The sequence below is a fragment of the Gadus morhua genome, chromosome 14 (genome assembly GCF_902167405.1).
Source record: "Gadus morhua chromosome 14, gadMor3.0, whole genome shotgun sequence".
In the NCBI taxonomy this organism is placed as follows: Eukaryota; Metazoa; Chordata; class Actinopteri; order Gadiformes; family Gadidae; genus Gadus; species Gadus morhua.
Window position 1 is genome coordinate 14,573,879 of NC_044061.1, and position 12,500 is coordinate 14,586,378.

General features: G+C 47.0%; 1 protein-coding gene across 3 annotated transcripts in view; it reads left to right on the plus strand.

The window, feature by feature from the left end:
• Nucleotides 1-12,500, plus strand: part of pcdh17 (protocadherin 17) — a 65,026-nt gene that overhangs the window by 23,635 nt on the left and 28,891 nt on the right. For 2 of the 3 annotated variants that reach the window (XM_030377246.1, XM_030377248.1), the window contains 2 exons: nucleotides 2,628-2,686; nucleotides 3,692-3,864. In XM_030377246.1, coding sequence (XP_030233106.1) covers nucleotides 2,628-2,686; nucleotides 3,692-3,864 — 232 coding nt within the window. The remainder of the gene's footprint in view (nucleotides 1-2,627; nucleotides 2,687-3,691; nucleotides 3,865-12,500) is intronic. The other variant, XM_030377247.1, reaches the window with a different exon arrangement.

Genomic DNA, 12,500 nt, shown 5'->3' on the forward strand with positions numbered 1-12,500 from the left:
GCCACTCACCTTTCTTCACAATACTCCAGCTGTTATTATATATTTATTTTTCAACGCTGAATGCATTCACACATCCTGCCTTGGTCAGAACCCTGGGCTTTAAAGGAGTGTAGGGGTGCTCTGTGTTATCTCGTCCTTGCTCTCTGAATGGGTGGTGAGGGTGTGAGGGGGCGCAGTGGTGGTGAAAGGGGGTGGAGGTTGGCAGCGGCGCTACAAAAAGGTCAAAGTGTGTGTCGGTGTGTTTTTGTCTGTGTGTGACGTGGGTGTACTTGAGTGCGTTTGTGTTTTTATGTGCGTGCGTATCTGTGTGTGTGTGTGCGGGTGTGTGAGTGTGTGTGCCTGACATTCACAAACCCTTTCACACTCGGCCGGCCGCGCAGCAGCAGCGGGGACAGGAGTGCGGTATCGACAGGCCGTCATGTCGCGCACAGAGAGAGGTAACCGCTGCCAGCGCAGAAATAGAACATGTGCTAGTGGGAGCGGGCGACTTCAGAGGGGAAACCACGGGTCACAGCGCTGTGACGACGATACAACAGGGTTTGACGTGGTGCGCTGGCTTGGGTCACCGAGTTTATTAGGTCCTAGGTGGTCCGTACATTGAGCACAGCACTTTTTTACGAGGAGTGTGAATAAAAGAAACCTCCCGGCATAATTTGTAAGACTTGCGGTAAATGCGTTTCGGCTAAATGTAGTGGGAGACCGGTGACCCTGCAGTAAGGTTCTTAGAGCATGGATATTGGGTTGTGGTTTGAAGTACTTATGCTGATTCAATACACCATAGTGTTTGTGGTTCTACACGTTAGAGTTGTGGTGTTCAGTGGTATAATGTTAATGCGAGAACACACCCCTATGTTTCCATACTGATCTAATTAAAGCCAGCAACTGCCCTTGTGGGAATTTATTTACCCGCTAATTATTAACACACTGATCTCCTGCCTTTGTTTCTGTTTACGTTGTTACATTATTTTTATATATATCTATTTCTGTGTTTGCGTTGCCATGGCTACGCTCCGTGTGGTGCCGTGACGACTTGGGAGAATCACCCGTGTCTCGGAGCTCCCGGGATCTGAGTGGCATTTTCATCATCTTAATTAACATGATTAAAAGACTAATATTCCCTGGTAATAACCCACAGGGAGGAGGGGGAGAGAGCCCGACACAAAGGGAGAGAGCGGAGGGAGGGGAGAGGGAGGAGATAAAGGTTAATGCAAAGAGAGGAGAGAGAGAGGGTGACAGAGAGCGGGAGTAGAGAGGGAGAGGAGCTAGGAGGAGGAGAGAGAAAGAGAGAGAAGAAAAGAGCATGTTATAAAAAGAGGAACCCAGGAGGAGAGAGAAGATAGACGCTTTTGAAAAGAGGGAGAGAGGGGAACAGACCATGGATCAGACCAATTGTGTTGGGGGGGGGGGGGGGGGTGTGTGTTTGTGTAGAGGTTGAAAGAGAGATAGAGCTGGAACAAAAGAGAGGAACAGAGATGAGGGAGAGAGGGGAAAGATAGAAGTTAACAGAAGGAGGAAAAGTGAGGGAGGAGGAAAGGAAAAGAAGAGAGACACACATGGAGAATAGAGGTAATGACCGAAGAAAGAGGAGAATAGAGAGAAGAGATTAACAGGGGGAGAGGAAGGAGGTTTGAAATGTTTGTGTGTGTGTCTTAGTTTGTGTGTGTGTGTGTGTGTGTGTGTGTGTGTGTGTGTGTGTGTGTGTGTGTGTGTGTGTGTGTGTGTGAGTGTGTGTTTGTGTTATTTTTGATTGATGAACATTTAACACCCGCTTAGTGTGACAGTCTGTCTGAAAGATAAATGTGTGTGTGTAGTGTGTGTGTGTATGTGTGTGTGTATGGTATGGATTTATGCAACATGAATCCTTTGTGTTTTTGGTGCACATGTGGTTGTTTTCTGAAAACCAAGTGGAAGAAATCAGAGACTCAGGAATCAGAGTCCTGCTTCCTCTGGCAATTTAAATATGAGAACAAACAAAGGAGTAGAATGCATAGCAAGTTAATTGCACATATATTTATATATATGAACAAACACTAAGCAAAGTCCCGGTGTAGTGTGAACTGTGATTCATTCAGACTCCCAGGCTCTACCTCTTCATATCTTTTCCCTGGGTCATGTCCCCACCTCCCTTCCCCAAAGAGACAAGTATTCAGTTTAAAGTTCATCTCTTTAGCCCGTGGTCAAACTTCAAATAACCTCTTTTAACAGCCTGCAGTTCATCATCACTACAAGTTGGACTTCTCCAGAAGCATCCTAGCCATATAATGAATCCAATAGTAGCACACTCTTTTATCTACCCAAGTATACATCATATAGACATTAGATAGTGTGTATATAGAAGGTGTGGTATGAAGTATTCGTATTAGTATTATTATTATTATTAACGATCATGGTCAGAGGTTACATTTTCTTATACAACAAAGACAACCACACATCATAGAGTATTCCGCGAAAAAGGATGTATGGATGGCGTCTTATGTCGGAGTGAATCTCCAATTCCTCACACATACAATCATCAATCCCACCAACGTAAAAACCACCTGGTGCTCCACCTCTGTTGTCGTCCCCCGTGATAGTGTTCCCTCTCCGACTCCCCCTGTCACTAACTTGTTCTGTCCCCTCCTCCGCAGACGGACAGCTTCCCCACTGAGTCCAGCTACATGGGCAGTCGCCAGCAGTTTGTCCAGAGGTAAGACTTCAAACCACACCGGCCGTGGCCACCTTGAGGCTGACAGCGGAGCGCTTGTGAAACCCTTTGCCTCCGCCGGCTGCCGGTGGTGTGTCTGTGTATGCATGGAGATGTATGCTATATTAAAAGCCCATCGTCTATGTTGTCAAAGGTGCTGCCAAGTGCTATTACAACACGGCGCTTAGGGAATTCCTTGATCGTTATTCTATTTTATTTTTTGCAAACGTCTTCTATCTTCTGTTTCTTGCGAGTTCCCCGGTCCCTTGTGATCGCAGGCTCTTAAGAGTAATGGGTTAGCAGAGGATGTTTTCACTCCTGATAACGGTAAGACTTGTGTGGAAGGAAATATGGGATAATAAAGGGATATTATAATTGAAAAAAGGCTTTTATTTACTTGTGATATGGGTTTTCAAATTCATTGCTGCTACATCAAATCCTTCAGCACAAGGACCAAAGTGAGGGGAGGCGGAGAACAAGAGATGATCGACAGCAGTCGAGTGTCTACAAACATTTTAGTGCTGATAGACCGACTAGCCCATCATCATTCAGTTACTTATCTCGTATTTTCAAATATCTTATTCTTCCTCGACCTCCCATTCTGCTTCGTTTTTCACTACCGTCGCCCCCTTCAGCACCTACTCGTCCCTGGAAGGTAGGCTTAAGGTGAGGAATCTGTTCCTTCCTTCTTAAGGTTTCTCCCTCTGGGCTTTAGTTTTTCCTTTGAGCCTATTTGAGGACTTAGGGCAGAGTAGCGAGCTCTTTATTATCCCCACAGCAGTGATTCATAATCCAGGTCGCACTACAAAAAACACCAAAACAAACATTTAAAAGCAATAATAAAGATATGAAGATAGAAACCACAGAAACATTCAATAACATCGGAACCGAAGCAATGCCAACCCACGGGTGGGAGTGTGCTGTCATGTGGGTTCTCAGAGAGGACAACGGGGGGGACACGAATACAATCAAATAAATAGACCTGACCTCCCGCGTCTCTCTCCCCAGCAGCTCCACGTTTAAAGACCCGGAGCGCGCCAGCCTGAGGGACAGCGGACACGGAGACAGCGACCAGGCAGACAGCGACCAGGACACCAACAAGGGCTCCTGCTGCGACATGTCGGCCAAGGAGGCCCTCAAGATGAAGGCCACCGGCGTCAAGCCGCCCCCTCTGGAGCAGGGTGAGTCCGAGACTAGCCCCACACTACGTCGCCACAGCACAGGCACCCAAGGGCCACTGGGAGCTGTACCGCCCCCTACTTTTGGTCTCAGTCAGTGCGTGAGTCAGTGCGTGTGTTAGAGTGTGTGTGTGTGTGTGTGTGTGTGTGTGTGTGTGTGTGTGTGTGTGTGTGTGTTTGCATTTGTGTGTGCGTTCCAGAGTGTATGTGTGTGTGAGTGTGTGTCCGTTTGCGTGTGTGAGAGTGCATGTGTGCAATGCAGTGCATGCGCAGTTTATTTGTCTCTGTTTCTACATCTGAATTCTGAACACGTCGTGCCTTTATGAAAGCAGACAAGGCCATTACACTTTCATAAGACCCTCCACTTCAGGCCCCCTCCCCGACTCTCCAGTCCCTAGCCCCCTACTCCACTCTGAAACATTGATAATGGAACACGGATAACGCAACTTAGCTCTCTAGTGGAGCTGCATGGCACCGCAACGCTAAATATAAATTATGACTGCAAGCGCTCCGGCTCGGGCAGATAACACATGACACATGTAGAGCAATAATAACTCAGATAGAATTTTCCGATTGGACTCGCGTCCTCCCCCCGCCCCACTCTCTATCCATCTTCTCCCTCCTCTCCCCTCCCTTCCCCTCCCGCTGACGTTGGTTGTCCTCACAGTCTTACAAGACAAGGGAACATGGTGCCTTCATACGCTGGCATAGTGTCTCTCTCCATTCAGCTGACGGAGATATTCCCTGAGAAACTCTGAGACACGACGAGCCCGCACAGCGAGACAGAGGCAGGGAGCGTCAGTTTGAGGCCAGTGAGTGGATCTGGCAGCAGACGAACAAAGAACACGGGTTCTCCTTAATGGTGTTATTAATCCACCAAACAGACGGCGCAATGCGTCCTCGCCGAAGGACAGCCTGGGTTGGTGCGAGGCAGCGTTCTGCAGCGATGGTGTTTGGCTCGGTTCTCCACCAGGTTTCAGCAGAAAGGACCGGCTACACTCTGGCAAGAGGGATTGGCCAATTATAACACTCCATATGTTTGTCATTCCGAAAACGGTCCCATGTAATGGGCCGTGCGGGGCAGGAAGAATCACATTTGTACATGTGGGGACGGAGCGGGCGAGGTTGGCGGACAGGCTGGGCCAGATTAGACGTAGGCGCTTCTCCACCCGTCTGGCTGCCAAACCCCTCCGTCTCCCACCACATCCACCCGTCTGTGTGTTCTCTATTAGCCTCCTGAAGAACTGCTGTTCACAGCCCAGTGCACAGGAGAGTGTGGACGTGCATGCACATGCATGCTGACACGCACACTCGCATGCGCTGTCAGGCACACTCATACTGGCACACAGTGTCTCACCGCACACACACACACACACACACACACACATACTGACAAACCCATTGTCTCACACGCAAACACACACGCTGACACACACAGTGTCTCCGACACACACACACGCTGACACACACAGTGTCTACCAGACACACACCTACACGCACGCACACACACACACACGCAGACACACACGCTGACACACAGTGTCTCACAGACTAACATGCTGATAGACAGAGTGTCTCCCACACACACACGCTGACACACACAGTGTCTCCCACACAGACTCACACTCACACACACTGAATTACGGTATCTCACGCTGACACAGAACCACAGAACCACACACACACACACACACACACACACACACACACACACACACACACACACACACACACACACACACACACACACACACACACACACAGTGTCTCACACACAATCACAAGGGCAGTGTCTCATATACACACAAACACACATGTACAAACCCACACACACTCACACACACATTCAGGCTGCTGGTATTGTCACAGCGTTTCCCATTGGCGTTTCCCATGATCCTTTGCTGTGTTCTCAGCTTGTTTGGGGAAACCGATGAACGTGGGACCTGACGGTTACTGCCAAGCATCTGGCTTTGTTTAACCAATAACACACCACTGTTTGTACTTGGTGTGGGTGTGTAGGTGAATTTTGTTTAGGGTTTAAAGCTGGCTAGCGTGAGCATTTCTAGGAAGCAGTGATCACAGGTGTGCAATTATGTTGATGTGTTCATGTGGGTGCATCTCAGTGCATGCTGCATGCTAGCCAGGCCTGGCTTTCAGACGTTGTAGCAATATAGGTAGAGTGGGGAGATCAACACAGTGGTACGACAGTGCTTTGGATGAGTACCATGCACTGTTTCACATGATGAGTAACCTCCATCTCTTCAAACCAGACTCAAACACAGATATGTTTCTCTCTCTCTCTCTCTCTCTCTCTCTCTCTCTCTCTCTCTCTCTCTCTCTCTCTCTCTCTCTCTCTCTCTCTCTCTCTCTCTCTCTCTCTCTCTCTCTCTGGCTCTGGCTCTAGGGACGTTGTGGCCTCATTCAGAGTAACAACAACAGCAGTAAAAGTGAACAAAGCAAACAGTAACTCCATAAGCACCCTCAGTCTCTCTCTCTCTCTCATCCCAGCTTCTATCGCCCCCAGTCTGGCTCTCTCTCGCTCTCCTCTCTCTCCCTACACCTCATCCTCCATCGCCCCACTTCCCATCCCGACCCCTTTTACTCTCCCCCATAAATCTATTCCCGCCTTTCTCCCACTTTTTTCATTGTAGCCAACCTTTATTTAAACAGGTAGGTCTGCACACAGCCACCTGGGGAGGAACACAGCAACAGGACACTCGTAAAAAGTCCCAGACAAACAATAAAGCACTGCAAAATAAAAGCCCAAAGTAAAAAGCAGAGGTCATATAAATGAGCGAGTAGGAAGGTAAAGGCGGTGATACCCGAGCCAACCTCGGAAACGGTGATCCATTGGTCACGCAAACACCCAGCAGTTCATGCTCCACGCCGCGGTGTCCCTCGCTAATTAATTGATTAATTGGGCTTGCCAAACTGGTCGAAATGTCTTCATTAAGCTGAAGCATATCAAATGCATTTTTTTCTGTGGTGGTTTTTAATTGGTGATTAATTGATGTGCCTGCAGAGACTGAAAGCAAGAACATCATAGCTCGAGGAGAGAGAGGGGAGCGGGAGATAACGAAGGCGAGAGGAGAAGTGGCCATCACACAGGGGTGAAGGGAGGGAGGGCACGGAGGCTTGTGGATGACCTATTGTAATTAGACTGTGGTGCACTGCGATAATCACATCGCTTCACGCCTCGCTTGAGAGGGAGGAGGATGTATATTGAGATGATGGCGAACGATGGATGGATCAGTTGATACTGATGGACGATAATTATGGATGAGGATGGATAATAGCGGTTGATAATGATGGCTTATGATGGATGAGGATGGATGTTAATGCTGAAAGGAAAATTATGGACGATAATTGATGATGATAGATAGTGTTGAATGGATAATGATGGCTAATTACGGATGATAATGATCAATGGATAATAATGGATTGCTAATGTTGGATGATAATGATCATTGGATAATAATGGTTGATAATGATGGATGGATGATGTTGGATGAAAATGATCAATCGGTAACGATAGTCGATAATGATGGTAAGGATAATGTGGGATGAAAAAGATTAATGAATAATGATAGTCGATAATGATGGTAAGGATACTGTTGGATGATAATGAGTGTAAGGATAATGTTGAATGATAATGATAAATGGATAATGATGGTTTATAAAGATGGATGATAATGACCATAAGTGACAGAAAATAATGTATAATAATGGTTGATAATGATGATTCATGATGGAGAATAAGGGCTGAATAATGATGGAGATTGAATGGATGAAAAAATTATAATGTGTCCCGATTCAGCGTCCCAGTAGAAGGTGGTGGTATCATAAAAAAGAGTCCCAAACAAACACAGCACCTTTCTCAACGTGTTCAGTTAAATCTGCATGAGATCCTACAACTGTACGCACACACATATGTATGCACAGTCATTCACAAACAGATTATTGCATAGGCTGTGGCTGTTTACACTGGGTGTTATTATTGGCTGTGGAACAGTCGGCTGTGAGGATATGTTCATCTCTTTCCTTTTGTTTGCTCTGTCCGTATATGTGTGTGTATGTGTGTTTATTTTGAAGTGCGCGGATGTTCTGCAGATATTTTCTTTAATTGTGACAATTGAACAGCAGCAGAGGACTGTTGGTACCTGGAGATGTCAGCAGGCAATTATATTAGTCTAAACCTGATAGGCTATTAAGTGCCTCACTCTCTCTTGTTTATTGAAACCTTTTGGTATTTGGTTGTTCCTAAGCGGTCATGGTGTTACGCTACTTATTATCCCTGGCATAATGGCCCATCATAACTATTTGGTGCTAAGGTAATAGCCGTGGCTTTAGACGCCATCATAACCTTCCGGTTCTACAGACCTATCCCTGACATAATACCCCATCATAACTCTCTGGTTCTACAGACCTAGCCCTGGCATAGTACCCCTACATAACTCTGGGGCTACGGTTCTAGCCCTGGCCTTATATCCCATCATAACTCTGCTGCCTTGGCATAGTAATAACTTTATACTAACTCTAAAGGAAGACTCAAAGATAGCCCAGAGGTAATTCACACTCGCTTCCGGCTCCCCTGCCGTTTCAGTCCGACAAGATTCCTGTGCGGCGGGGCGTCACGTTACACACACAGACACAGAGATTACTTCCCCCCTTCTAAATAAATCATCAAACCAGGGATTGTTTTTGGTAGCTGGATACGTCGGCTGGTGTAAATGATTTCCTCCCTGGCGTCCTTAGTCTTATTAGCTGGCAAACTTAGTAGAACTGCATTAATAATTAAAGGTCCTTCCACAGAGCCGCGGTATGGGGTCAAAGACTTGGCGGGCAGTGGGAGAGCCGTTGTTTGAGAATGATGTTTCCATGACTCCCGCTGGTCCCCGGGGGGGGGGGTTGGTTTCTGGCGGCCGCAGTCGATAGGGCTCAAGGAGGACACAAAGCTGTGTCGATTCAGCTCCTGAGCTCTACCCCCCTCTCGCATGGTGAACATGGACGTGAAATACCTCCCATGCACAGGAATTTGATGCAATAACTTTGTTCGTTTACCAAACACTTTTAGTGATTCTGATGAATGACTTAAGATATGTCAGTCAAGATTTGAGGTAACATCCGTGTATAACATGGAGACACTCGTAGGAGTAGGATATGCATCAGGATGCCTTCTATGACGGGCTCCATGTAGAATGAGATATGTTCTCCCAGCCACCTTTTTTTTTGAGACCCTGAAAGACAAACTGAACTCTTTAGAACACTGGGTCACTTCTTCTTTTCTTTATATACTGAAAGACAGAGACACTTCCACCCGAGCAGCAAGATTTTCTCTCCTTCTTTTAATCCGTAGTAAGATAATGAGCAAACAGTTCAATTCCCGCTTTTATTTACTGGTCAGAGGACACATCCGATGCCTTTTGCGCGCTCGTAGCCATGGTAACCTCTAATTTTTTTCCCCCTGGCACTGTGGCCTTCAATAACCCTTTATCGCTCTGCGAGGTGGGGCCACTCTTTTCAGCATCATTCATTTTTCATGAAACAGATAAATGCAGCCGCTTTCTTTGTGCAGCGGAGTATAGCTGTTACTTTTATTTGTTAAAAGGTTTCTGATTCTCCCCAAGGTGGCCTCCTGTCTCCGACTTCATCTCCCCACTGCAAGTGATCTGCTGGGTGAAATACACAACCACACACACACACACACACACACACACACACACACACACACACACACACACACACACACACACACACATGTATACACAAACACACACACACACTCGCACACTGGCTCACACCCAGACACATACAAACATAAACACGCAGGCACAGAGAGGCACACACAATCAGAAAAAAAAAACACTCAGGCTCTGTTAACATCTGCATACTCTGTTCTGCTATATCTCTCTACTGCCCTCCCTCTCCCTCTCTATCTCCTTCATACCAGCATCCAAACACATGCATACACACCCATAAACATTAATGTTGTGTGCACATCAAAAAACACACATGGTAACACAGCGACAAACATTCACATACAAACACACACGTACAGACACACACATGAGTTGCGAGAGGGACTTGGCTAAAGGTGTGTTTACCATGGAGCTGCTGCCAGTAATCACACTTCCACGGTCAGCAGAGACTTAGAGGATCCTGGGGGAACCATCACGTGCAGCATACACACATGCTCACACACACATAGTCACATACAGACCCTGGAGGGACAAACAGTGACTTCTTTCAAAGCAGAGATAATCTGTTTTTTCCAACGTTTGCCTGATTGACTTGAGTTAAACTCTCTGCTCAAACCCAATAAATATTCAAGCATTAGAGTCGGGATAAAAAAGTTATTATCCAAGCTTTAGAGTCTAAATATTCTGGCTTTATGGTCCAGCATAGAACAATAAATATCCAAGCATTCGAGCTCAGCACAGAACAGCAGAGTCCTGATGTCTTTTAATTTCATTTTTATCCAATGCTTACTAAGTATTCTGTACTGATTCAAAACAGTAATTAAAAAAGAATGAAAAACTGAAACAAATACAGCATAATATACTCAGTATTTCCTTTGGAAATTTGCATATAAAAGCTTCAATTAATTCCTGGGCGGGATCATTTAGTGGTAACAGTGTTCAAAGTGTTCTGGGTTCGGTTCCATGTCCAATCCCTACCTGCTCCATAATGTCCTGTCTCTGTATTCACTGTCCAACACCTACCTGCTCCATAATGCCATGTCTCTGTATTCATTGTCTAGCCCCTGCCTGCTGCTTAATGACCTGTCCCTATATTCACTGTCTAACCCCTACCTGGTCTTCAATGACCGGTCTCTAAATTCACTGTCTAACCTCAACCTTCTCATGAATGACCTGTATCTGTTCGGTCTAACCCTTGCCTGGTCATGAATGACCTGTATCTGTTCTGTCTAACCCTTACCTGCTCCTAAATGACCTTTCTCTGTACTATCTAAATCCTACCTGTTGCTTAATGAACAGTATCTGTATTCACCGTCAAACCCCTACCTGCTGATTAATGACCTGTCTCTGTATTCAGAGTACGTCTCTCTGGATGAAAGCTTCTGCTAAAAGGGCTGAGTTTCAAATTGTCATGCACCAGCGAATACAACAAAGGCTCTGTGAAGTTTAGCTTTCATTCAAACATTAGTATTCGGGAGGTTAAAAAAAAATGTTTGTTGTTTGTTTGTTTTAGCATAATGTGCATCCACAGCGTCCTCAAAGCAAGGCGAGCGGAGAGAGAGAGAGAGAGCGTGCGCTTGAGAGGGAAAGGACATTTTGTAATGTTCTCCTGTTTCACACGACATTAAAGTAATTGTTGTGCAGGTTAATGGATGAGCATCTGCCTTGTGGAAAGCTCCATAACAAGCCTGCGTGCAAACACGCCTGTGAACAGGTAGCATATGGCCGAGCCTTAGCGTCGCGTGAAGCCGGCACATCTGTCTGTTTAAACGTGATTAATGGGGGCCGCAGGCACCGACGTTGGCCCCCTACCCCCAATCCTAGTCGTCTCAGCGAGGCGGCCGCCCTGGGGGCCTCTCGTGGAGCCGATCATCTGGTCGACGCTCTTGCTCACGTCCTCCTCCAAACCACTGCGCATCTGCCTGTGGGGCTCAACCCCGTCACCATCCGGAAAAACCTTCCATTCCTCTTCTTCATGCCTTTTTTTTGGTGTTTCCGCACTTTTGTGGCAAGGTTTTGCGTTTTATCTCCCCGCTGTCCTCCCAGTCCCGGGTGTTTGCAGAACAATGGGCCCACTTCACCCCACTTCACAAAGCGAGAGCTGGTCGAGTGTGCGCGTGTGTGTGTGTTTGTGTGTGTGTGTGTGTGTGTGTGTGTGTGGGGGGGGAGACAGAGCCAAGCGCTTGGAGCAGCAGGGTGCTCTCTCTCCTCCTGCTGCTGATGCTGCGCGCCATGAGATGGAGAGGATTTGTCCCTCATCCTTTCATCTTCCTCTGCCGTCCTCATCTCCTGCCTGCTCTCCCATTGGCTGCTTGGCAGCGCCGTCATCACTCGCCGCTTTCCTGCGGGGGCCGAGATGAGAACAATCTGCCTTTCAGACGAGTCCTCCCAGAGCTATCACTCACTCTGACTCCGTGTGAGTGTGTCTATGTGTGAATCATGTGCCTGTATTTGTCTTTTTGAGTTGGCACCCATCTGTGTGGTCACAGTGTGAGTGCATGTGTTTTTGTGTGTGTGTGTGTGTGTGATTGAGTGCACCATCCTTGTTGCGGTTTGCCATGTGGTTGTGTGTGTATTGCGTTTGTTGTGTCTTGTGCTGAGGGTCCTACTGTGCTGTTGTGTTTGTGGGCACGTATGTAGTGTGTATGTAATGTCTATCTTGTGCTGGGGGCTCTTAGTGGCTGAGGTGTTTTTTGGTACGTATGATGTGTGCATCGTTTGCTGGGGGGTCTTAGTGGCTGTGGTGTTTGTGGGTATGTATGTAGTGTGTATGATGTGTGTATCTTGTGTTGGGGGGCCTAAGTGGCTGAGGTGTTTGTGGGTACGTAATATGTAGTGTGTGTGATGTGTGTATCTTGTGCTGGCGGGTCTTAGTGGATCAGGCAGAACCTCGCGGCTGGAAGGCGATTTGCGGCTAAGCTTACAGAATCCCGCAGAAAG